General features: G+C 31.7%; 2 protein-coding genes and 1 non-coding gene across 3 annotated transcripts; 2 read left to right on the top strand and 1 right to left on the bottom strand.

The window, feature by feature from the left end:
• Nucleotides 1-7,203: 7,203 nt before the first annotated feature.
• On the bottom strand, nt 7,204-11,437 carry LOC123917018 (26S proteasome non-ATPase regulatory subunit 8 homolog A-like). Its single transcript, XM_045968627.1, has 6 exons — nt 11,225-11,437; nt 9,495-9,573; nt 8,791-8,893; nt 8,261-8,524; nt 7,815-7,926; nt 7,204-7,557 (listed from the first exon to the last, which is right to left on the bottom strand). Exons 1-6 carry the CDS (start codon nt 11,327-11,329, stop codon nt 7,417-7,419), a joined length of 804 nt encoding a protein of 267 aa, XP_045824583.1. The 5' UTR covers nt 11,330-11,437; the 3' UTR covers nt 7,204-7,416.
• Nucleotides 11,438-11,575: 138 nt separating this feature from the next.
• TRNAM-CAU lies at nt 11,576-11,647 on the top strand. Its single transcript has one exon. It is a non-coding gene; the product is annotated as a tRNA-Met (tRNA).
• A 1,971-nt stretch (nt 11,648-13,618) lies between these two features.
• LOC123917009 lies at nt 13,619-17,816 on the top strand. The gene is made up of 5 exons (XM_045968615.1): nt 13,619-14,593; nt 15,401-15,453; nt 16,343-16,509; nt 16,616-16,767; nt 17,044-17,816. Exons 1-5 carry the CDS (start codon nt 13,762-13,764, stop codon nt 17,415-17,417), a joined length of 1,578 nt encoding a protein of 525 aa, XP_045824571.1. The 5' UTR covers nt 13,619-13,761; the 3' UTR covers nt 17,418-17,816.
• The last annotated feature ends 9,672 nt before the right edge of the window (nt 17,817-27,488 follow it).

The following is a 27,488-nucleotide window of genomic DNA, read 5'->3' as shown; positions in this document are numbered from 1 at the left end:
AATTTGCATTATAAACTTTAGTACGTTACATTATATTAGTATTAATAAAAAATTAATTGGATTTTTTTTATTTGACTATGTTTATTATGCTTATCTAATTATTTGCTTAATTTTATTATTTGATGATGATATCAATGATAAATGAATGAAAAATCATTCTAAAAAATGAATGAAGTATGATCCACTGATGTTACTATATTCCCAGAAGTGAATGTAGCAACACACGATTACCATGGACAAAATTATGGTTATGGTCGTGGTAATAGTCATGGCCGCGGAAAAAGTGGACAAATTAGCAAAACTATTGAAAATATATGTGACATTAGCTAGTTCCCGAAGAACTAGAAAAGAAAAAGGGAAAACCTTAATAATTGAAGCATTTTTGAATGATTGCTCAAAGAATGAAATTTTCTTGAAGAAATTATGAAGATCATTGTGATCATTATATGAAGGTCACTTGTGATATAGTTCTTGAAGAACTAAAGCTTTAATATTGGCGCATCTTAGATGAATTGCTCAAAGAATATGGATTTCCTTAGCTATTTTTAATGAAAAAATTATTTGTATAGTTATTGAAGAACATAAAATCCAATATTAAAGCATTCTTGTAGTATCTCTCAATGAAATGAAAGATTATAAAATTGTGAATTTCTCCGGCCATTCTAAAAAGAGATTTGTTGAAGAACCAAATTCTTACGGCAAGATTACGGTCTATATGATATATTTGATCTTGGTATAGAATGAACCAAAATTAAAGGAAATGAATAGAAGAATTATTTATGTTTCTCGAATATGCTCCAGAAGTAGCAACTTTGAAAATATAATTTCAAGAATATTTTGTATATCCATTGTTGCACATACATTGGATGAATATTATTGATATATTTAGCTCGTGATTGAATGCTTGGTTCATACGTTTTTTTCCTCTAATAATAAAGATTATTCTTTTCAAATATAAATTGGTTTAATTATTCGGTTACTTTTTTTTTTTTTTGAACCAAACAAACTTACTGCATTTCATTAATTATCAAAAGTTCAATACATGAAGGAATAATCTCTAATTATTCGGTTACTTATTTAAATCAATTTATTGATTTTAATTTTATAAATATTTTAATTGTTACTATTTTCTAATTTATTTTATTTTTTTTGGTTACAACCTTCTAATTTCTAATTCTGCTGAAATTCACATAAACATTATTCTGTTATATTTTATTTCTACTCTTTTAATTCTAATACAAATAAATTATTACTATTTTTTATTATGTTCTACCGAAAAGAATTTTTTTGCTGAAACATATTTTTGTTAGCATGAAAGTATATATCTATATTACTATTCATAAAAAAAATAATAAAAATAAAAAAATAAAAATTGGAAGGAATTAAATCCTATGTTTTATAGTACAAAAATTATTGAAGCTCCACAAGAGCAAATACATTGTTATATCGAGAAACAAAGTTACACTTTGCTAATGTATTGTATATTTTAAAGTTTTAAAGAAATTTAGTATATATGCTTGGAGGATATTCACATAAATAAATATCATATTGAAACAAGTAATGGAGGAGATCTTGTATCTCTATATTACGAGACACATTATCAATTTTTGTCTTTAGTTTGGAGCATACTTATAATATTAGTGCAACTCAAGCACATATATGTTTAAGTAAACCAGAAGTTTACAATTTAAATCATATTAAGTTTGTAATTGGCAAGATTGGATGGGTCATCCCGAATCTATTATGATGTGAAATATAAAATAATTTTATATGAATTGAAGTGCCTGAAGTTTCTTCAATCTAATAATTTTATGTGTTACTAGTCCCCGAAGGAAGTTGATAAATTAAGTAAATGAGCATATTTTATTTTTTAGAATATATATAAGGTGATATTCGTAAATCAATACACCGATCACGTGGACCAATTCGATTCCTAAAATTTTAATTGATGCATCAACTAAATGGTCACATGTATATTTGTTATAAACTCACAACCAGAAGTTTGTGAGATTATTTTTAAGAGCTCATTTTATATATATTATTATAGAAAGTATTTGATAAGTATCATATGTCAATTGAAATTTATACTGAACATTTTGTAGAATATGTTCATACAAACAAAAAAATAATGGACTTGAAGATCCATTCTAAGTTATAGTTGGGAACACTCAAACATGTATGTTGAGATATTGAATAGCATCATGCCAACAAATTATTATATACATAAGCTCTCCCCTAATTTATTTGAATTTTAGTTTATAAACCTATTTTCCCATATAAACATTTTTGGATGTGTTGGGTGTAACACCCAAACCCATTATTTATATATTTCTACCTTTAGTAAAATCTTTTTCAAAATACGCAACGGAAAATCACATTTAATTTATTGAATATCGGTTCGAGTATTACACTCCTCTATCAAAATAATACTAATGTAATTAATTAGTAAAAATAGTGTTTATACAAATCTTTGAATCAAATAATGTATTTATTGATTATACAAAACAACCTAGACAATAGACTTTATATACAATATAAAACCCTTTCCCGTGTCACAATCAGAGCGGAGCTTCATCGACGACTCGACATCGAATACCACAAAACCTGTAAATCTGGACCCCCAACGGTCCAGCACATAACACATAAAAGAGAGTTAGGAAACATACTCAAAATATAAGTGTAAGTAAATGGTACTTAAACACTTCTTCATAAAAACATGCATAATCATACATTATACATATACCTCACCATCATTCATGCATATTCATATATCATGCATATACTTCATTTATCACATAATCAATCACCCACAAAATACACCAAACATATAGTTTCACGTCGTCTCGGACAATACCAAAACATCAACAAATACACATAACTCAATTACAAATAGGAATACACATAAAGTTCCTAATGTAATCTAACACCACAAATACACGGTTCAGATTATGGTCATGACGGACCCTGCGTTGTTCATTTTATAGTCATGACGGACTCTACTCCTCACATACGGATTAACAATCAACATTTACCAAGTACGTGTCAACATTATTTATCATAAAATGCACACATAATCCCTAATGCAATCTAATGCTTCACATTCATGCTATGTCCTCTAGACACCTCTAATGCATGTGGTACCATCTTCTTTATCAGAGTATCTCACCTCTAATATCCTTCTTTATCGGATAAATATAATCCGATATCCTTCTTTATTGGAATATCCAATATCACATATATTCATGAATGCATGTATATGTTTTTCATGAATTCACTCACAATCATTTTAATTAGCATTAAGCTCTTCATTTACTAATGTGGAACACTATCCAACATTACTTCTTTATTAAGATAACACTATACCTTAATATCCTTCTTTATCGAATAACATAATTCGATATACTTCTTTATTAGAATAACATAATTCTAATATCCTTCTTTATTAAGTTGATTAACACCTTAATATACTTCATTTATTCTTCATACATGATTAACAATCATTATAAGCATCAACAAGCATCAACAAGCATCAACAATCATCAACAATCATCAACAATCATGTAAGAATAAGACACTGATTCAAAACTACATGCAAAGGAAGATCGCAGATGAAAAACTGGTGAAAACTGCAGCATTTCCGCCTGGGGCGGAAATTTTTACGTTTGAGGCGTAAGTTTACGCCTGAGGCGGAAATTTTTACGCCTGAGGCGGAAAAATATCTGAAAGGCTGGCTGCTCACTGTTTTGCCGTTTCAGGCGGAAATTATTGCGCCTGAGGCGGAAAAACATGCGTTTTCTACACAAAAACGCCCAAAAATCCCATTTTTCATGTTATAAACCCCAAAAGAGTTTGTATTCAAGTGCTACAAACATATCTAAACACAAAAGGACGGTTCATTTCACCGATCTACCATTTTTACTACGAAAAAGTAGAGATTTAACACTTTTACTCAAAACTCTCAAGAACACAAAGTTCTTGAGTTTAATCCAATAGAAAACTCGTTTTAACCATTAAATCCGTTCATTAATCATGTTAAAAGCATGTTAAACATATTAAGAACCTTAGGAACGATTTCCATCAAGAAAATCCATTCCAAGCTAAAACGAAAATGGGGTGGAGGAAGTTCGGGTGAGGAGAAATCGACATTCTCCCCTTCCTCGAGTCACCCACGAATATGAAATCTACTCTCTTACCTGGATTCGAAGAAAACACGACGAAGCTCTCGAATCCCTAGCTCTCCCTTGCTCTAGCTCCCAAGCTCTCCTCTTCCTTTCTCTCAAGAACACAAAAACATGAGAAATGAATTCTCTCTTCCCTCACTATGCCCTTATGGGCGCCCCTCACACACACAAGGCCCATTGGGCCTCAAGCCCACTTGGCTTGGCCCAATAACACGTTAACTCACTCTACTCGCTTAATAACTAAAGTACTCGGTAAATAACTCTAGTTATTAACTTAATTAAAATTCCACGTTAAATAAAATATTTTAACACATAAAAATAATAATACGAAAATTGGGTCGTTACATTGGGTACGTCTCAATTGCTCCAATATAATGCATTTAAATGGGTAGTAAAAGAATATTGGGAAAATAATTTTTATATGAATCTCCTAAGTGAGCCAATAATTGGAGATTTTTTTACAGCTTTATAGACTGATTATCAATTGGTGAATTAGTTTTCCCAATATTAGGGGAAGATAATAAGCAGCTAAAAAATATGAACTAGAAGTTCAATTGAAATGTTTTGAAATAAATTAATAATTGTTATTTTGATCCTCTTAGAAATCAATATGAACCAGAAGTTCAAAAGATAACTCATTTGCAAAGTTGATGAAATCAATCAACAGCTGCTAATGCTCCAATAAAAATGAATGTCCCTGTTGGACAATCTAATATTGCAAATGATTCCTAACCACGCGTGAAGCATGGTAAGCAAATCGGTTCCAAAGATAAAAATCCTCAAATAAGAAAAGGAGCTAAAAACAAAGATGACCCGAGTGAGGATATGAAAATAGTATTTGACATAATTAATTTTCCAGTTCCAGAAGAACTTATCAGGTACCTGTAATTTACGAAAATATAGAGATCTCGACAAACTATGTCATGAATGGAATACGATGGAACCGAGATGAAGTCAACGTTGACAATATTTTTGCACATAATAAAGCGCTATATATGTGATAAATGACAATGAGGATCATAAATCAAAGTCTATTAAGGATTATAGACAATGAAATGATTGACTAAATAAGATAGACGCAATTGATTCAAAATTAAACTAGTTTTGCAAAGCGAAATGTTTTTGGACCAGTAGTCCATTTCATCTGCAGATGGAGATAAATTGATATGAATAAGTTTTCAAGAGAAAAATAATAAAAACAAAATGTTTAGAGTTTGAATTGTTTATCAAGTATATTGATAAATGTCAATCATTGATTTTCAAGAAGCATATTCACCTGAAGTGAATTCAAAAAATTAATTAAGTTGAGTAGCATCTGAAATACTCAATTCATGTGAAATATGTGTTTTAACGTATTTTACTGGCTCACTTGATAATGATGATCCCTGAAGGATTTAGTTATATTTGACAATAAATTATTTATATCCGAGGCTTATATTAATGATAAAATATCATCTAGACTCCCGAAGAGCTTATGAGATATTCTCATTTAAATTTATAATTTAAATAAGATTATATAGCAAAAGTGTTAAAACAGTTTGACATTGACAAATCTAATTTGTTGTATACTAAAAATGGTTGCAATGTCATTTGATGTGTCATGCCTCAAGAAAATGATGAACAATTTGAATTGGTCCTGGAGTACCATATCTTAATTCAATTAAGCTCACTAATATATTTGCTATAATTTCGTAGTATTTTATTTTTGCCTATTCATCCAACCCAAATATTGAAGTAAAGCAAAACATAGAATTATTTATACTTTAAAGAAACAACAATATCATCCAATCATGTGAAGATTTTAGCACTACATCAAGCAAGCTGAGAAGATGTTTTTGTTGAGGATTGTAATTCAACACATACAAGAAATTCGTTGTTTTATTACAAAATGATGGTTCCTGCAACAACTCAACATGAAGATAATATCAGACGCAGTGCTAATTTAGAGAATAGTATAATAAAGAAGATATGACAGATTTTTCTACAGAGTCAACTTTTAGTAAAACTTTGGAGCAGCTAGTACAGAAGATTATTTGATTTTTCATCTCATGTATAATAATTGTCTTTATGAGGGGGAGATATAAATATGTTCTGCACTCTTTTTCCCTTCACCGTGGTTTTGTCCCACTGGTTTTCCTGGTAAGGTTTTTAATGAGGCAGTTCACACACAAATGATGATGTACTCTTTTTCCTTCACTAGGGTTTTTTTTTAGAGAAAGAATATCCTTCATGGACATTCAAGGGGGAGTGTTATGAATAATATGTAATGAATGTCCATTATTGTGTAGGTTTTCTTGTCCCCTAATTGTGTCCTATAAATAGGACCCCTTTGTTACAATGTAATACACACCTTGAATAGAACAATACAATAGTCTATTCTCTCTTCTCTTTCTCTCCTTAATCTATTCTTCCATATTATTGTTCATGCTTAGAAATTGTTCATAACACTATTGATATTTTTGATTGTATTGTCACGTTTTAATCAATAATATGTTATAAGTCAATTTTCGTCAAAATAATATATTTGGACCCCATGGGCAAGTGATTAGGGGATACCTAACTCTAGTGTATAACTCATAAATTTTCCAACTAAAATTAATCACTTAAGTTGAGGCACTAGTTAACATGACTTTTTTTTTTATGGATTATACCGGCTTTCTCTACTTAAAATTTTTTATATTTGTTTTTCCCCCCTAAATACATTCTTAGCACTATTTTTACTAGACTATTTAAAAATGTCACATTTTGAATTTATAACTTATAAACTCAAACCACAAAAATAAAAAATAAATAAAAATGGCCAACACTTTTTTTCTCACGGCTTATGGGTTTTTCTATTAACTTGTAGCTTATTTTTTTTCTTTCAATTTTACCCATATCATCTTAATTAAATCGAATATTAATTAAATATTTTTTATATCATTTCATATTTATATATAGTATAAGCTATGATTTGAATACAAACCTTCTTCCAATGGATTTGAAATACATTCTACATCATCAATCATCTAATTCTTGCATATAGAAGTAAACATAAGTATATATAGAATGAATTTTAGCATAGTAAAGAAGAAAGAAAAGGGTACACCAACCAAGAAACAATACAGCCACTTAGATGACCAAAATACAAAGTTAAAATCATTCTATAGTTCCACATTGAACTAGAATTAAACAATCAAAACACATGATTAGTAATTTTGGATCCAAACAGAAAGGCCGTTGCACACGATTCTTCTCAGACAATCCTCTCTAACTCCCTAGCATAGCTAAGTGTTTGGTTGATGAGTTGCAGAGAGGGTATTTCTTTGCAAGGAGCTGATTCTTTCGCCTTTTGAAAATAAACAGCTCCGTTCTTAACTTCCCACTCTGAGTGCTCCTGCAATCAATAGATAATAATTTTAAAACCGGAGAACAAACAATATCATGCAACGATATTTAGGCGTGTCGAGCAAAAACACAAAAAAGATCAATATTAATGGAAACGTGAAATGTATAATAAAAAATCATGCATTCATGAGAGAAATAATCTTGATTATATAACATATAACATCAATGTAAAGTGCATAGTCTAGATTAATGTGTCTCTCTCTTCATACTTTCATTAGTTACGCCAAGAGTTGTGATATTTCTCACCTCTTTAATATATTCCAAGAGCTCCTGGTCTGAGGAGAACAACAACATCTGCTTAGCATCATTAATTGAAAGATAGTCATATGCCTTCTCGCTGCATCCTGCTATCTCGTCTCTGAATGTTTAAAGAAAGAGACAGACTGATTAACTAATTGATATAGATGTGTAAAAAACAGAAAACAAATAACATACAGGCAAAGTGTAAAGTTTCAAGATTATAGAAATGATTGCGCTTCTGCCAAATTTCCATTACAGGACCCAGAAAGAATAGAATCAGCATACCATAAATAACTCAAAATATAATAGTTATAGTATAGAAATATTCAGAGGAGATTAATAAAAAAAACAAGCTAACAAAATCCACCTTCAGAGGAAATATAGATGGAGTTTCATTTTAGAAGTCGAGTTCAATCATCTGGTAGGCTATAAGAAATAATAACAACTATTACCTGATGGTCTTTGCCAAAAGATCCATGAAGTACACATATGTTTCATGCGGGACGGTCTGTCGAGCACTCAAGACACGGTTGTAAGCCCCTTCCATAAAAGATTGCTCGAGTTCCACGGCATGCTTAATACATGGATTCTCTAGAGCAGCAGATGAAAGCAATTCCAACTCAGTATGAAATTCAGCAATCCTGTTTTGCACAAGTAGTCTCAACAGGTTGAGACCAAGAATTGGGTACTCCTGAGGAGATTGCGGAAGACGATTACTGCAACATAGAAAAATGTCCAATAAATTATAATAGCTCAACAAGAAAGCACATGAGTTGGATAAGAATCACACTTTGATATAAATACTACTTTTATGTTTCTTGGCATATACTCTAATGTAAATGTTAAGAGATCAGGAAATGTCTACAGTTTTGGTTCCAGCTTCAGTTGTCCGAGATTAGAAACCTATATTATGTATAGGTTTCTAAAAAAAAAAAGAAACCTATATTATGTAATTGTAAATAAAGTGGCAATAATTAGTTACCGGGCATCCGTATAATAAGGTTTCAGCTGGAAGAAATCCCTTTCAAAGGCATCTTGGTCCTCAATTTTTACGCTAAGGACAACAGCATGCTCGTATATATCCCCTGAAATTTTCAACAACCGTGAGAAAAAATGCATTTCATACAAAAAACCCTAGCTTGCAATTTCTTCCGCTTAAGTAGATATTATGTTATTCATTATTATAATTAATATGATTCAATTACGGTAGAACAGTTTTAGTATTTTATTTTGTAAATTGATAGACAAATGGCTCATCACTTTATTTTTTGAAGCATCTAACAGTTTCAAATTTTAAATATAAAAAAACTATTATATCCTTTTTTGTCTCCTCTAAAATACAGTATTTGTCATGCAGTAAGGCAAAACCTAACTTGTAATACTAATTTCACAACAACATGATAGCAATGTTGCTAACCATGGTTTGAAGAACAAACAGGAGCCCCCTCCTAACAACAACAGTAGACATGGAAGAGCAATTCTAATTTATATAACATAGAGCTCATAGCCAAGCTAATCCATTAAAATTTCATTTACAATATCAACCAAATTTAAGATTCACTCGTGATATTTTAACAGGATCTTCTTTTATTACTAACAAATGATACAGGTAAGAAAACAATGCAGAGGAGAATGAACAAAGATAGGAAAAGGACCACAGCAACCGATTGAAATTAAGAATATTACTTGCTATTGTTAGCTCCTGAACTGCATTAGGTGTATCTGCAAACAAGGGTGGAAGGCTTCTAAACCCTGTTAGTAACACCTGCAAGTTAAAAAGGTCAGTCAACAGTTACACTTCGAAGAACAAAATATAATCAGCCGCAAATTATGTACCAAGTTAGAAACTATGACCCAATTTAGACAAATTTGCAACAACCAATTGTAGAAAAATAAATGCTACTGAATCGTACACTGATTGCAACAGTTTCTCGTATATGTTGTAATTAACTTTTACAGCTCAGTTTGTTTTACAAAAACTCTCATGTACCTTATAAGAAATTTTACACAAGCAAAGAATCATAATTCATACACAGTATTTTAATGAAAAAAAAGTTCCCATAAGCTACATGCTAAACCCTGTTTCAGGGTGAGGGTCTATATATATAAATCAATGGTACGAATTTAAGCTGCTTGCAGTAATCATATAATCCAAACAACTAACACGACACACCATGTTTTTAAAGAAAAATTTCCCCTTTCTACAATTGAAATGGAACTCACAAATAGACCATCCAGCATCCCTCTAAAATATGTTCCTTTTTAGGTTATATACTTAAAAAATACCAACCTATCACACTAGACTTGAATTCATCACCACTATATCACAGAAAACTTACCCGCTATCTATCAAGAATAATAAACCCCAGTTTCTCACAACCCATTGTGCCTTTTTTTACTTAGGGTTAGTAATTAATTAATTAAATCAAGAACAACATTACACGGGTGACACAAAAATACATCTGACCATAAATGCAACTATAACGATCTCACAAAGAAAAAACCCAGAACCATTTAACCTCACAAGAATAGCCAAATTTAAATTTCCATTATATAAAGTAAGTGAATTGATCTTAAAGGAGCAAAAAAAGGTATGAAGCATTTGTGGAAATTAGGGTAGCAATAAACTAGGGTTTTGTAGGGCTTATAAGGACTTTTCAAAAGCACACATAAACTTATTTCATTTAAAAAAAGTTCCAATAAGCTAGAAGCTAAATTATATCCAAATACTGAGAATTCAAGCAGGTAGAAGCAAGTATATCAGCCAAATAACAAACAAAAACACCATGTATTCAAAGCAAAACTTCCCTTTTCACCAAATTGACCATCCAACTTAGCACTAAAATATGTTCTTTTTTTAGGTTATATACTTTAAAATTCAAATCTACAGCACACTATACCACAGTAAACCATCTCAACCATTACCAATCAATAATAATGAACCCTAGTTACTCACAACACATCTTACATATTTTTTCGTTAGTAACTATGAGCAGCTTCAATTATGTACTAAGTTAGAAACTTCAGCCAGTTTGGATAACATTCTCAATAAAAAATTGTGGAAAAACAAATGTTAAAGAGCCTAACAATAACTATGAATATTTTAAACAACAATTTCTAGTATAAGGCATAAGTTAACCAATTTCTACATCACAAATTTTTTTGTTCAAAAACACAGTCTTTTACTTATAAGGACTTTTCTAGAACAAAATTCAAATCAAGAACACTATGCTCTCTCTAATTCATGGGTGTTACAGTAACAACACATCTGACCCAAAACCCAAAATTACAATAACGATCGCACATTTAAACCCCCATCGTAAACGAATTGATCTTTAAGAATCAAAGAAAGTGTATAAAACAATTATTGAAATTAGGGTAACAATTAAACTAGGGTTTTGAAGGGTTAGAGTTACCTTAAGCTGAGAAAGGAGATTTGAAGCTGAATCAAAGTCGTTTCTTAGCAACGCAGCCTTGAATCGATCAAAAAGCTGGGAAACTTCGGTCAATTTTGGATCCATATCTTGCTATTTGGCGATTGCGATTTTAAGAAATTGAAGAATATGTTGAGTCGACAATCTTCAGCTATAGATGAAGACAACGATTTCGTTTTTAGTTTTAAACTTTGCAATATTATTTTTTTTTTGGCAAATAACAAAGTTGTTTTAACGGGCCGAATCGTTCAGGCCCATGAATGAAACAGCCCAATTCACGAAGATCGAATAATTTGCAAACAAATAGATAACTGACGCATAAATAAACAACAAATCAGAGTGGCGCAGCGGAAGCGTGGTGGGCCCATAACCCACAGGTCCCTGGATCGAAACCAGGCTCTGATAATAGTTTTTTTTTTTGCATTATATATTTTTAGATGAAAAACTATTCTCAGCGCGTGTGTCTAAGAGTGGATTTCTTGTGCGTACTGCGTTTCAGGTCAGAAACAATTTCGTCGCAATGGTCATAATTAATCTTTTGGTAAAAAAATAATAATTATGATTAATATCATACATTATACTAAAACAAAGAAAAGAGAACCAGAAAACCAAAAAATATACCTTAATATGACGCAGTACAGAAGCGTGAAGGAAAAACAAGCGCTATTTTAGATAAAGGTTCTGGAATCCACCAGAAAGAGTAACTAATCTAGAATCCACTAGACTTCCGGAATACACCAGAAGGAGTAATTTGGCATCCACCAAATTTGAGAAAAATCTCTGAATTTTTATTAAATCAAAAGGTTGCCTTCAAGGCTACAATAATTTAGCTTAAATAGAAGTGAAAAATAAAATTAACAAATCTCCTAAAAGATTGTAAAAGAAAATAACAAACCTAACTAAATAAAAATAAGAAATCTACCTAAAATATAATAAAACTAAATCTATCTAAAATAATAATATACAGAAGAAATCATCCTACACATATATCATCTCCCTGAAATAAATAATATTCATCTCACTATTTAATGTTTGATTTTTTTTTTTTAACAAATGAATGTATTGTAATGTTATTTTTGAATATGAACTTCACATATAATGTAATGATTTTTTTTTTTATTGTTACCTTAGAATCTACCGCAACAATTTCAAAGTAGTCATTTTCATCTTTGGTACCACTCCATTTGTCTTTGACTTTCACAGCTACTTTCCATAGATTCTTGCAGTCAGTGATATCTTTGATAAACTCAAAAGCCCTCGCCATTATCATGAAATAGATCGAAACATGAAAAGCACAAAACTTTATAATCCCAAAAGATTGTGAACGGGAAAAAAAACTCAGAAAATTAACTTTATGAGTCATATTAAAACGAAACTTTGAACTTTAAAACATAACTCAGAAAATAAGCCATCATTAAGATATGTGTATCAAAACATGAAAAGACCAAATATTTGAACTTTATAAAACATGATAACATGAAAAGACCAAAACTTTGAACATGTTCCAAATGATAATAATGTTATATATGAAAACATAAAAAACACAAAACTTTAAAGTGTTAAACACAGCTCAACACATGAAAATCAAATCTCAAATCCTTTGTTAAACTAAAAATGTGTTTTATTTACTCTTCCATAATCATTAATACTCGAATATAATGCCTCAAGGTTTTCTTTTTGAAACCGTTAATCATCATTTAATGGAAAACTGACCTCAAGCGAAGCTCAAAGTTTATATCTTATATTATGAAGTTCGACGAAGAAGATTAATATATATTATGAATCAGATAAATGAAATGAAAGCAGAAGAAATGAAAGAAAATGAAAAGCTTACCTAAAAAATTTGCTGAGAAAATTTGGAGAAAGGACAACCAAGAGAGAGTCGTTGAGTGAAATGTGTACAGAAAGAGGAAAATATGTCTGTATTCTCAGACAAAAGATATGTTTTGTTTCAAAATAGGTTGATTTGACAGTGTACTTTCCTTCCAAATCCAACTGACCGCCTTTGTTCCCAACCATGGCTTATTGATAAAGTTAAATTTGTCTCACAAATGTGTACTTGCAGCTTGGTTAGCAAAACATGGCTCGGTTTGCTTTGATTTAGTTCGTTAAAAAAAATTTGGACAACAAATACCCTCATTTTGGACACTTGGCGGTTTTTTAAGCAGGGACATTTTTGAATTTATCAGGTTCAGCAATATTCTTATATTGTATTGGATATTCAATAAAATAATTATTAGAAAGAAAATAATTCCAACACTTCTACTTACCATTTTAGGTTTTTTTTTTTTACAAAATGAGGGTGGAATTTTAGTTTTTAGAAAACATTTCTTTAGAAAATGAAGAAAAAAAATACACCAAATTCAAAAAGTTGCCCGTTATCGAAGTGCATATTCCCTCCTTCATAAAGTCTTCATTCACTCCATTCTCAACCACTCCCAAAACTTAGGGTTTCTCTCCGAACCCAACCCTCAAAATTCCGGCGACTCTGCAACCGTCACACTCCCATATTCATCTCCATGCTTCACAACACCATCACTTCCTTCAACAGTTCCTCAATTCCAGAAAAAATGGACCAAAAATTGTCTAACCAACTTCAACCTCACTACCAACCAATGCTCAAAGAATCAATCAACCGTTTCTTAACTGAATACCGAAACGGAGCTACCAATTTCACCGATTTCAGCTTAATCTTTTCCCGTACGCTTCATAGTACCCCAGACCCGCCAATTCCACTTGTGTGGTTCTACTCGGCGCTTGAATTTCACACTAATAGGTTGAGAATGGGAAGAGAAGGTTCTGGAAATTCGGTGATGGCGGTTAAGAGTTTGTTTCAGTTGTTGGTTTCGTGTTCTGATGGAAGTGTTTCGATGAAGAGGATTGGTGTTCTTGCGCCTTTGGTGTTTGAGATTTACCGTTTGATGGTTCATGAGAAAGAAGTGATGAAGAGTGAAATTGAGGGTTTGGTGGAAGGGGTTGTTAGTTATTGTAGTATTTTTTGTATGAAGAGTGAAGTTGAGGTTTTAGGTGGTGGTGATGGGGTTGTGGTTTTGGAGAAGGATTTTGTGGATTTGATTCCGGTTTGGTTAGTTGGTTGTGACGATGGTGGTGGTGAGTTTGGGGTTGGTGATTGTTTGAAGGGGTTTTTCCCTTTGGTGAGTGATCAGGTTCGAAAGCGAATTGAAATGGGTTGTGAGGTTGGTTACTTGGCTGGGGTTGTTATGTTTGAAGCTCTTTTGTTGAAATTGTGTTTGATTTTTGATGCGGGGATTACACGAGAGGAGAAGGAGAAGAAGTTGCAAGCTTCCGCAGCTCAGATCATGACGGGGTTTCAAAATTTTTACTTTTTGGGTAAGAACTTGATACTTCCTATATTAATTTCAAGCATGGTTTTAAATTGCAGTTGTAGTCTTTGATATTGCAGTGAGTTGCCGTCAAATACGACTAATGTTAGTGTCAATTGCAGTTGCAATTGCAAATTAATTGAAAACATGATGTTTTTGCCACAATTGTGTCCTAATACAAGTATTTAGACGATTTTCAAGCATGTACATTAATGTATATGATTGACTAAGTGTGTATAAATGGGTGGGGTATCGATAAATTCAAAACAACTAGTATCATATAGACTCTATCATTTATTGTTATGCATTATCTTTCTTTTCCTTAGCAACCTTAATAATAATTTTATTGTAATGAATAACAATGCTGTTTGTATTTAATATACTTTTTCATTTAATGTTTTCCTCTCAAATGATGCCTTTGATTTTCTTTTAAATAAAATGATGCCTCTTTGTTAGCAAATGTCTTAATATATAATCATGTTATTTCATTATATTGGAGTGTGGAGTAATGTAGGTTCTGGAGCATTTTAGGAAGCCGGATCTTGATGAAATATAAATTTGATTGTTTATTTATATTTGTGTCCTAATACTCAGATTGGTTTTGATGTTCATGCATCAACCATCCATTCAGAGTTGTCTCCTGTCTTTGTATCGGTCAATCTGATCGTACAGAATTTTCTATTTTCATAGTTTAAGTTTTACCTTTATTTGTTTATTTCTCAGCTTGACATTGGTCGAATCCTTTTGTTTTATGGGGTGACTTCATTACAATTTTTGTGTATGTATTTCCTGACTGCTTATTGGCGCATACCAGATACCCTTTTCAGGATGATGTTGGAGCCAGCTTTGCCAGTGATCTCCTTGCTGGTCAGTACCTGCATACCATGTCTTTGCTTTATCATTTCATGGTTTAATTTGGCGTTAAGGGCATATAGGCAAAGCACCTATAATTTCAAATAATTTAAAGCCCTCTTATTAGCTCATGCCGCATATATAATACTGAAGGCCAGTCATGTTGTGATGCCACTGCCCTCTATAGAAAAGTTACTGAAATAGTGTTTGTCACACGGACAGAATGAATTATATCAACCTGTTTTATTCTTTTCTTTCCCACCCTTTTAGATAGAACAGAACCAAAACATACCCACTCATCCATCTTTAGTCCTTTCTTGTTTTGTTTTTATATGCACCAAACATAGAAAAACTGAAGTGCTGTTCCAATACATTTACCAAACACTCTTATGTTAGCTAGTGATAAGATCCAAGGGTTGTTTTTGACGGCATGCAAAACCAATTTTACAAAATAGAGTATAGGTGAAGTGCGCTGTTGGGTCCTACTCATTTGAAGTTTAAATAATAGTTAATTCTCAAGTTTTATTCTTCATATGATAATTGATGTTAGACCAGGAGTTGAAATATTGATGATGATAAGTGATGTTGGAAAACTATGATTTTGGATTTTCTGAATTTTAAAACTTATATTAACCTTTCCGGAGAAATTGTTCAGTTCACCAATTATTTATTCATGTATAGTTCCCAATATACTCTATTTGAAAAGGGCTATTACTTGGTTTGCTGCAATGATTATTCATTGCCATAATCATATCAACATTGACTCAGGTACTGGCCAACCTTCGTCTGTTGGTAATTTGGAATGTCTTATTTCATTTCCCTTCAAGAAGTGTATGATACATTCTATTGCTCATCTCCAATTGTTTCTACTAAATTCAGCAATTAATTGGTCATTTTGCTATAGGGTTCTGAAAACGAAGTTCTTTTAAAAGAAGTCCTGTACAATTCTGTGATGATGATGGATTATTCATTCATCAATCGTCAAGCCGGAGTTTCGCTGTATGCCAACAGCCTGAAAGATTTTGCTATTAATTGGTTGTTTGTTGCTGAGTTAGCTATACAGTCTGCTAGGTATGAGAAAAGCCTGTTGTTTGTACTTTGTAGCTGTGAGAGATGAATTATGAAAGGGTTCCTAGAATGTCTCAGCTGATATGTCTCATAATCTGCTTGGTCACAGGGAAAAAGGTGATCAGGGGAAAGCTACTTCTTATGTAAATGCCTTTTGTAGGTCCTGCATTCCCATTCAATTAATCAACTGGGTTACTAGTCAAAGTGGCATAGACAGAAAGATCGGCAGGCCATATGTTTCCACTCCCATAGATCTTATAAGTGAGTTCCTCCAATTACCCCTCCATTTTATTTGTTATTCTTTCGACTTCTCTTTGACGGTGAAGAGGTTTTTATATTTTCTAACAAGTCCGACAAGCTCTATAGTTGAATGTGGCTGCACCCAGTTTCAAGATGTATCAGTGTTGTTGGTGATTGGATTCCGACTATGGTTATCTAAGACAAGCTGCAAATTTTGTGTAGTTTCTTTCCTTTTGCCTGTTAGATTTTTTTGTTTTGTTTTGTTGCATAACTAATGATTAGTGATTTCATATTCAGAATGGCTTCTTGTTGTTGAGGAACACGGATTGGCGATATTTGGTTGTGGAATTGCCAAGCATCGTGCAAAAGCTTTCCTTTTCACTTCAAGAACCGCGTATATGCCTCCAGTAGTCAAACCTCACTTTTTAAATTCTACACATGGAGGGTCCGTGGCAGATAGAGTTCGTGGTGGTGATGTAGAGATGCATGATACTGCGGACACCAGAAGTTTGTCCGGTGATGATACAACGAACCCAACCACCACTACTGATGGAACTAGAAAACGCAAAGAAGGAATTGAGGATGATACAAAAGCACAGCTGAAGTATATGAGATGCCAGTTTCCCGAGAATTCAGTGAGAGAAAACTCGTTTATATTCAGGCAACAGTGATGGTTTGTGGCTTGTGGGAGGTATGGCAGGGTATTTTGGTTTCACAAAGCATATGAAGTAATGGCGCAATATCTTTGATGAAAAATTATGAGAGGATGCAGGGTAAGCAACTTTGTATGGCTATATATATATTATGGTTATTTTTGCTGCTAGTGAATAGCAAACATTGAACACAGCATGATCTTCTGGCATAGGTGCCTTCAATTTCATTTTGGTTGGCATAATGCCATGAAATGATGTACTTTGAAGCTTCAAATTACTGTAACTGTACTAATTAGGCATCTGACTTGTTCTTGAAGCCAGTAATAAGTAATAACAATACACAGTAGCCTAAATATATTTGAAAATATATGTTTATCCTTTTAAATATTCAACTTTTTATTTTATTTTTGTTGGCTATTCATTTTGTTGACCTGGTTTTAGCCTCTTCTTGTCTCATATACAGGCTTTAGTCTGTGTCCAATCCATTAAGTTAATACTATTATTAAGTGTTTTCTCAAAAAAGTTATTATTAAGTGGCAAATTAGATGTTACAGTATCATATGCAATGCAAGTATAATCTTATTTTTAGTTATCTCCTCTACCTTCCTGTTGGAGGTGAAAATAAAAAGTCCGTTTATTCTTATTTAACATCGTGTATCTCAGTTTTCAATTAATTACGTGTGTCAAAAAATAAAAAATTAATTAATTACTAATCATTGTAGTGGTATGAGGCTCTGGCCAAACCATTTTTTAACAGTTAGAAATCGAATTTGGGAGAGCTTGTGGTTAGTTAATACAGCACAATATAAGATTTAAATCAAATTAGTTTTATTCATTAAATAAGTTTTTCTAAATATATATATGTATAGTTAAAAATAGATTTTAAGTCATTTAAGAAAACACTTCCTTTCTGATGGAGATCCTTTCTGTGTATGAAGAGGCGTCTGGCCAAGAAATTAATATGAATAAGTCAGAGGTGTTTTTTAGTCGCAATATTAGTAAACCGGCACAAGAAGACTTCTAAAAAATTATGGGAGTCGGGCATGCATTAGGCACGGGAATATATTTGGGCTTACCATCTATGGTAGGAAGAAGCAAGAAAGATGTCATATAGTGCAAATCCGGACACATTGGTGGCTAGAATATTTAAAGCAAGGTACTTCCCATATTCATCCTTTCTTGAAGCTAATATTGAGAATAATCCAAGTTAAGTGTGGGGGAGTTTATGGAAATCACGTCATGTGCTTACTCTTGGGTGTATGTGGAGAATTGGCGATGGAAGCAAGATCAAGGTAATGCATGACCCTTGGCTTAGAGGCGAAAGGAACAGTTGGTGCAATCATCTCAAGTCCAAGGTGTGTATAATATGAATGTTAATCATCTTATATTGGAGGGTATGAGATAATGGAATAATAATAAAATTCTTGTTCTCTTATGATGCAGCACAAGACATTCTGTCAGTACCATTACTTGAGGTAGTGCAAGGGGATTGCTTGGTTTGGAAAGAGGAAACACATGGAAACTATACTTTGAGGACAGGTTATAGACTGCTGATGCAAGAGAAAGAAGAAATGCGACGTTGTGGTGTAAACGGGGATTGGAGAAACAGCATCTGGAAAATTAGAGCACCACCAAAATCTAAACATTTGCTATGGCGGATTTGTAGGGAATGCCTTCCAGCGAAAGTGCAACTTCGTAGTACAATGTCCATTGATATGTCAGTTGTGTGAAGAAGGAGCAGAGGACGACTGCCACATCCTATTTGATTGCCCGGAGAGTAGGCAAAGCTGGGCAGCTGCAGGTCTGAGGCATATTATCGAACCGAGGCTTCAAAAATTTCATGATGCTAAAGCATTGATACATGATATATGTACTAATGAGGAGAGGGCAGTAGCAGGACGTTTTGCTTTCATGATATGGACCATTTGGAATAATAGGAATAACTGGATTTGGAATAATGAAAAGAGTGAGGCAAAGCAATTGGGTATGCAAGCATTTCAAACTTGGAATGAGTGGTTCATGGCACAAAGCTTCTACCAAAACACTCTCAGTGATGAAAAAATGCAGCAGCAACAGTCATGGCAACCACCACAGTTTGGATGGTTAAAGTGTAACGTTGATGCCTGGTTTCAAGATCATCATGGGTGGGTAACAAATCGCGGCTGGTGTATTAGGAATGATGCAGGGCTGTTCATGTATGCAGGTACAGCTTGGGATGAAAGTAATCACACCATTATTGAAGCTGAAGCATTAGCCTTAATGTTGGCAATGCAAGCAGCCAGTAACATGCATATGGAGCACATAGTATTTGAAAGTGATTCACAACTGGTTGCTCATTTGTTAGCTTCTGAATTTAGCGCACTTATTTCAAGTATTAAGTATGTGTTTGGTTCTGCGGTGGACAGAATTGATTTTGATAGAATTGAGTTTGAAAGAATTGATTTTGATAGAATTGAGTTTGATAGAATTGATTTATGTTTGGATATATTCATACAAAAGTGAGTTGAACAAATAATTTGAGTGTAAAAATCAATTCTAGAATGAGAAGCTACAATTTCTAGCTTCAAGTAGAATCCATTCTGGAGGCAGAATCAATTCTAGTTTTGAGGAACCAAACAAGTCAGAATTCATTCTACATGTCCAGAATCAATTCTGGCTGCTCCAGAATTGAAACCAAACATTCACTAAGAACTTTTTAGCTTTGAATTCCAACTTCGAGGTGAAGTTTGTAAAGCGCCAAACGAATTTGGTTGCTCATTTGTTAGTTAAGGTGGTCAATTCTTGGACTAGGAGTTGTATGTTTCATTTAATTCCTCTTTGTATCGAGAACCAATTTGATTACATAAATTATTTAAATAAATGTAAGTAGTAAAATACCCCCGAACCAAATTATGCGATCTAGTGGACTGGATACTGGTGGTGAAAATAAAAAAAATGTAAATAGTAAAATGATGTTTTTAAATTCATTATCTCTACTAAAAAAAGATTTTGATTATATTGTCAAAGTATATGTATTAAGTTTCTTATATTAATTAGGACTAAAGTAGTTCTTAATTTTCTCTTACAAATAAGATTAGAGAGAGCATATAGACCAAAAATGCTTTGTTTGTTCTCCAAGAATCCAAGATAATTAGTATAAACTCAAGAATATGCCGACAACTATACAGAATTCTTACACCTTGGAATCGACATGGACCACAACAAAGATATGAACAATTCACTTAAAACAGATTAAGACATCAACCAAACATGTTTTCTATGATGTTTGGTTCTTCTTGGCAGAAAAAATTATGTTTTTCAAATTACATGCTTAGAGAAGTACAATCAAGGATAATCTAATTATCACTAACATCCAATATTTTGATTGATGAGACCAAAGTTATGTGAGCAGGTAAATAAATTGTAAATTAAAAAATATTTTCATTTTATCAATACAATGAAAGTCTTTTCCCAGTAGACAAAGTTGACTAATGGCTACATGGATTGAACAACAACCAGTAGGTCCTGCCATGGATATCATATATGATGTAGTGTTTAACTAAAAAATGTCTCTTTTTTTTGAGAAAAAAAGTCTCTTTCTCAACATAAAAAACTAAAAGATATCTCTTAAATAGTTGGACTTATAATTTCCTTTAGTCTTCTGTGGGTCTTCTCTGCACATGTCCATTTATCTCTTATCAATAGAATTAGTTAGGATTAAGGACTAATAATTCCCTGATAAAAAGTTTAACTAAAAACACAATTAATTTTGTTAAAAAACAATGAATCAAAGTAGGCCGGCCAACACATGTATGGGTTTAAAAGCAAAAAAATAACATATAAGGCTTAGATTAAAAATGACAAATTTTGTTAAGTTGGGAGTCAAACTTTGATCCTCATCGTTACCACAAATATCTATTTAAATGTATCATATTATTTACCCAAAAAAAAATGTATCATATTATATTTATAACTAAATTGAATTTTTGTAGGCTTTTTTTTTTACCCAAAAATTAGAGATCTAAGACTAAAACTCTTGTTTGAGTTACAGAAATCAGTTGATTTTTAGACCAACCCTAAGTCCCTAAACCAAAGAACAATAAAACAAATCTACACTCTGAACACATTGGCATTGAATGAATCCAGGAAATGAACAAATAAATCATCATAGAATGCTAGAAAAATGGGACATAGGAAGAGAAGCATTTAGAGAAGCATTTATTTATGCAAGAAAACTCTTCTAAAACCCATATTATTTCCTCAACTTTTTTAACGTTAGTCCCAACTAAACTCATTCTTGTCACTAAAATTATTGAAGGGATCATTCATCATCCTAGCTAGCATCTCAAACTCTGATTCCCAAATAGTAAGATCGTAACTACCGACACCTCCAAAGTGTGGACTATGCCAATGTACAATGTGAATAGGGTCTTGTATTAAATGACCCAAAATGTCATATGTTAGTCTACTTCAAAAGACCTTTTAACTTTAGTATTCTTGACTTGATTATAAATTGGGTCATGCTAACTAGTGCCCCGGGGCACTAGTTAAGGAACTAAAAAGAGAAAGAAAAGAAAAAAATTGCATTGAAAAAACAAAAATTTAAACTTTTAAGATGTTGACCTCACAAGTTTCAAGATAATATTACTATCTTTAGTTACCTTAACCAGTGTCCCGGGAGCACCTGTTAGCATTTTCCTTATAAATTTTATACTAATAACTTTCAGGGCCCGTTTGGTGCGCAGGATAGGATAGAGATATGATAGGATAAGAAGCTGGATAAGGATAGGATATGATAGTGACAGGATAAGCACATATCCTGTCATGTGTTTGGTGCACACAGGATAATAAAGATGATATCATTATTTTATCATATCCTGTGTTTGGTGAACACTTGATATTGACATGATATGATTAAATGAAAGAATTATTCTCGTAAAACAAATATATTTTTTATTAAAAAAATATATTTTTAATTAACATAAAATAAATTAAAAAAAATTGCAGAAATTGAAATTGTATCAAATTAAAATTGTCATTGTCAAACACACGGTAGCAAGAAATCAACGAAGCAACAAAACAACGATAAAGCAACAATATTGTCAAATATTTTTATCAAACCGTACTTAAACTACCCTATCAAAGACTTAACAAATTGAAGACGAGTACCACCATGACGAGTACCACCAATTCATAGCGGAACATAGCAGAAAAAGAAAACGCAGCAAAGAAAACATAGCAGAACAGCGGCAAAGAAAACGCAGGCAATAGCAATATCCACATGTAGCAAATCGATGGGTTATAATCATAATAATAGGCAATAGTATTAGGTAGATATAAAGACTATGCAATAACAACACAGCAACAAAGAACCAATTCATAGCATAACATAGCAGAAAAAGAAAACGCAGCAAAGTAAACATAGCAGAACAAAACCAAAAAAAACATAGCAGAACAGCGGCAACGAAAACGCAGGCAGTAGCAATATCCACATGTAGCAAATCGATGGGTTATAATCATAATAATAGGCAATAGTATTAGGTAGATATAAAGACTATGCAATAACAACACAGCAACAAAGAACCAATTCATAGCAGAACATAGCAGAAAAAGAAAACCCAGCAAAGTAGGAGAAGAGAGTAGCGTGAAAAAAAGGAAGCAAAAAGGAAGCAACAGTAGGAGAGATGTAAAACAATTCATCGATGTATACCTGAAGAGATGAGAAACGGCGTAACGGTAGGAGAAGAGAGTAGCGTGAAAAAAAGGAAGAAAAAGCGATAGGTGAGAATCGAAGAGTGAAAAGGCGGTAGGTTAATATAATCCTATCAGGTTGCTAACCCAGCCCAAAATAAGGATTAAAATAACAAAGAGTCAATAGGATAGGATTAGTAATAGGTTAAATTTATCCTTTCCAATTGGTGCACCAAACATCGGATAGAAATAGGATAGGTTAATTTTATCATATCCTGTCTTCTTATCCTGCGCACCAAACGGGCCCTAAATGCAATTCTTTAAAAGTGTCAATAAATAAATGTTGTCACATTGTCTTAAAACATTACTACCTCCGTCCCTAATTATAATACCTTGTTTGATCACTGCATGTATGCCAATACATAATTTTGATCACTAATATCTTTAATTGTCTATTATTAAAAATTATAAAAATTTAATATTTTTAAAATACTCATCAAAACAAATTGAACAAGATCTTATATGTTAATATTTATATTTATATATTATTAAAAAAATATGGTCAAAACAAAGTAAATGAATAGTACATTTTTGTCAAACAGTGTCTTATAATTAGGGATGGAGGTAGTACTATTTTTTTTATCAAAAAATATTGTTTAATTGAAATTGTTTGTTGCCACATCATTTTTTTAAAAAATATTCTTAAATTTCCTTAAAAAAAATTGTTTTAATTGATTCTTAAGAAAATATAGGACGGTCCGGTCAAAAACCAAGTGAGGACTAAGGACCATAAATTTTCTGTAAATTAATACCACTAATTTCAAACAAAGAAATATTACAACCAATCAACAATGTTGGGGGTAGAGAGATTAACTCTAGTGAATGGCTAGATGAATTGTTGAGTTTAAGGATAAAAGATGTGTATCTAGTAAGATTAAAAATGAGTCGTGCATATTATGATTTGATTTTATAGTATTGTTGTGAATAGATTGACCAAAACCTTATATAACATTTTCCAATCAGTATTTGCAATGTTTTCCAATACAATATTTGACCAAAACCTAAGTATTTTTACCTTTAGATATTGGGATAATTTACACCTAGTATTATACCAACGTGAGATTGAGTTCAAATTAAACTATCATCAGAAATGATGATTTACTTGTTTGAGAAGCTTTTTAGGACTTGACTGTTGGAGCAAACTTAAATTTGTGACAAGTCTCTATAACTTTGACTGTTGGAGCTTTTTAAAGAAGGCTAAATTGTATTTTTGGTACTATAACTTTAGTTTTTTTGTAAAAGAATGTTTCCCTACTCATTTTGATCAAGTCATCACACACGTGAGTCATTGTCCACGTGAGAATACACGCTGACATGCATGACATATGAGTCATTTGCCACATGTGCATTAACTTGGTCAAAATTAGTAACGGGTCATCCTTTTGTAAAAGAGTCTAAAATTATGGGGTCTAAAATATTATTATGATAGTTAGAACTTAGAAGACCAAATTGTAAGTTTGTGAAAATTTAAAAACAAATATAATTTAATCTTTAAAGAACTTCAAACACCACATAAAACTAAGAATATTACTCCTTCGTCTCAAAATTATTGTCACAATTTGACTGTGTGCACTATTCATACAAGCTACTTTGACCATATTTTTTTACTAATGTATAAAGATAAATATTAGCATATGAGATATTGTTAGATTTGTCTCGATGAGTACTATCAAAATATCAATTTTTCATATTTTTTAATAATACACAACTAAAAATATTAATGATCAAAATTGTGCGTCGGCAAGTATGCAGTAGTAAAATATGATAATTATTTTGGGACGGAAGGAGTATTCTTTTCGTACTGTATACAATGTGGGTTAAAAAACACCACATAAAACTGAGAATTTAATATTCTATTCTTACTTTATCCAATATGGATCTTAAATTTTTCTTTAATTCTTTTAAACTATGCAAATTGGGCTCATTTTTCAAATTGATCCTTATAAATTTTAAAATTGGCCCTTCAACTTTATTTTAAAAATTTCGTAAATCGATCTCTAATTTTCATATTTGAAATTGGCCCTTCAACTTTATTTTGATATTTATGTTTCATCCACATCATTTAAAACTCACATTTTGGATCTCTTTTCATTATTATATTTATACATTGTTAAAAAAATATATATAAAAATTCCCCATAAAAGTTTAAGAATGAAGAATTTTATTACTCGATCTCTATTCAAACAAGGGTCATGTTAACTTGTGCCCTAAGGGCACATGTTAAGCTACCTAAAAATAGAAATATAGCATTAAATGATACAAAGAATTTAATGTTTAGATAATTGAATACACCACAAGTTCAATAAATTTTTTCCACATTTATCTTCTTAACATGTGCCCTTAAGAGCACAAGTTAACATTCTCCTTCAAACAAAACAAAAAATTGAAATGAAGAAAATTCAATTCAAACATATCATAATACCATAGAATTATACGTTACCCCTTTACGAGTTTAATTTAATTGGAAAATTTCAACAATTTTTTAACCAAAATGATTCTCATGGTCCTTAACTTAATTTCATGTACAATTTAATCTTATATCTTATATTTCATGTCATTTTAGTCGTTTTTCATAGATATAGATTTTAAGCTTCAAATTTATGATTTTCTTTCTACGCTCTCACTCATAAATATATGTTATTCCCTTGAAAAAAAACTATAACTCTGAAGCTTAAAAAACTATATACAAACATGGAAAAAAAACTAACATGAACAAAAATAATGGATTAAATTGTTATCTAAACTTAAGTTAGGTGACTACAAGAATAATAATGTTAATTTTTTTTAGTCATGCTAACTAGTGTCTTCGGACTACTATTTAAGGAACTAAAAAAGATAAATTATGCATCGAATTTTTTTTTTTTGAAAAGCAAAAATAGATTAATAAGTGAACTAAGTACAAAAAGTGCTAGATCACAAAACATGCCGCACAAGTTTCAATATTATTATAATATGAACTTGTTTGACCTAGTTTTTTTTAGAGTTTATGCAATTTTTATGTATTATTATAAGTTTGTCAAGATAGTTTATGATAAAATAGCTTATAAAATTACAATTTTCACTAGTGTAAACTTATAAAATAACATAAAATCTAATTTATATCGCATAAGCTCTAAAAAAAAGCTGGGCCAAACGAACCATATATTTGGTATGCTTAACTAGTGCATGCCCTGAGCACTATTTAACATTTTTTTTTACTATGTGGAAATTCCAATGACGCTCTTTTACTCTTTAGGGTGCGTTTGATCCGCTAAAAAACAGAGGACTGGACAGAACAACTTTTGTTGTACCCTGTTTGATTTGAAACTGGTTATGGGACTAGACAAATTAGGTAGCAAGGTACAAGACAAAAACAAGATTTTTTGTCCCTCACTAAACCACGAGACAACTTTTTGTCCACGGTACAACTATAAAAAATATGAAAATACCCATTTTATTTTTGAATATAAAAATATTATCGTTATATATCTTTCCGGTACAGTTTTGTTCTGTCCTGTATTATCTTGTTCTGTCCTGTACTGTTCTGTTCAGTCCTTACTATTTTACGAATCAAACGCACTCTTAATGAATTTATTGAAATTAAACTCATAAATGATCTCTTTGAAGTTGTTGCCTTTCAACATAAGTTAAGTAGTTGTCATTCAATGTGTTAGTGGTCACCACCACCCCACAGAACAGTACAAGCTGAATCTTAATTTATTTGATCAAGTGTAAAAGTTTATACGTTTTGGCTTAAGATGTACTACTCCAAATATAGCATGAATATATTTAACAAAAGAAAATAAATAAAAATAAAATAATTCTCATTCCACATTGTGTTAAAAAAATAAAAACAACTTCTCTTGTGGGGAAACTCATGTTGTTCTTAAGAGGGGGGAAATAAAAGTACGAAAGCTACTACTTTCCTTTTTACACATTCTCAACCTGATTTAAATCTTTTTTGTTTTTTCATGCATGTTTAGTGAATTATTGTTTTGATTATACGTAGATTTGTAGGGGACAATGGATTCCAATTTTTTTAATTGAAAGTGATATTCGTCCCCATGCATCAAAGTAGTGGAACCCATTTTCATTTGTTAAGCTACACACGTCTCAATGTGCAATTTTGCATGGTTGTTATGGTTCTGACTTGATAGTATCTTTTTATTTATAAATGTTTATGTTTAATAATACATAAAATGCTTGAGAATATTATTTTTTTTTGACACAATTTGAGAATAATATCTTTCCATAAAATTTAAAGAAAATTTGTCCACAAGGATATGGCGAACTCATGGCGTCATTTATCACAAAAACATAAAAGGCTAAATACTTTCAATAGTGTCATATTTGGAGATTAGCAATAATAGGAAAATTTAG

The sequence above is a fragment of the Trifolium pratense genome, linkage group LG1 (genome assembly GCF_020283565.1).
Source record: "Trifolium pratense cultivar HEN17-A07 linkage group LG1, ARS_RC_1.1, whole genome shotgun sequence".
Classification (NCBI taxonomy): Eukaryota; Viridiplantae; Streptophyta; class Magnoliopsida; order Fabales; family Fabaceae; genus Trifolium; species Trifolium pratense.
Note: the sequence above shows the minus strand (reverse complement) of the source record. Positions and strands in the feature narration are given on the sequence as shown.

Coding starts and splice junctions, on each gene's coding strand:
- LOC123917018 (XM_045968627.1), bottom strand. CDS start 11,329: ATGGATCCAAAATTGACCGAAGTTTCCCAGCTTTTTGATCGATTCAAG. Junction 8,894..9,494: donor TCAGGAGCTAACAATAGCAA/GTAATATTCTTA, acceptor TGAAAATTTCAG/GGGATATATACGAGCATGCT. Junction 8,525..8,790: donor CCTTATTATACGGATGCCCG/GTAACTAATTAT, acceptor TCTATGTTGCAG/TAATCGTCTTCCGCAATCTC.
- LOC123917009 (XM_045968615.1), top strand. CDS start 13,762: ATGCTTCACAACACCATCACTTCCTTCAACAGTTCCTCAATTCCAGAA. Junction 14,594..15,400: donor TCAAAATTTTTACTTTTTGG/GTAAGAACTTGA, acceptor GGCGCATACCAG/ATACCCTTTTCAGGATGATG. Junction 15,454..16,342: donor TGCCAGTGATCTCCTTGCTG/GTCAGTACCTGC, acceptor ATTTTGCTATAG/GGTTCTGAAAACGAAGTTCT.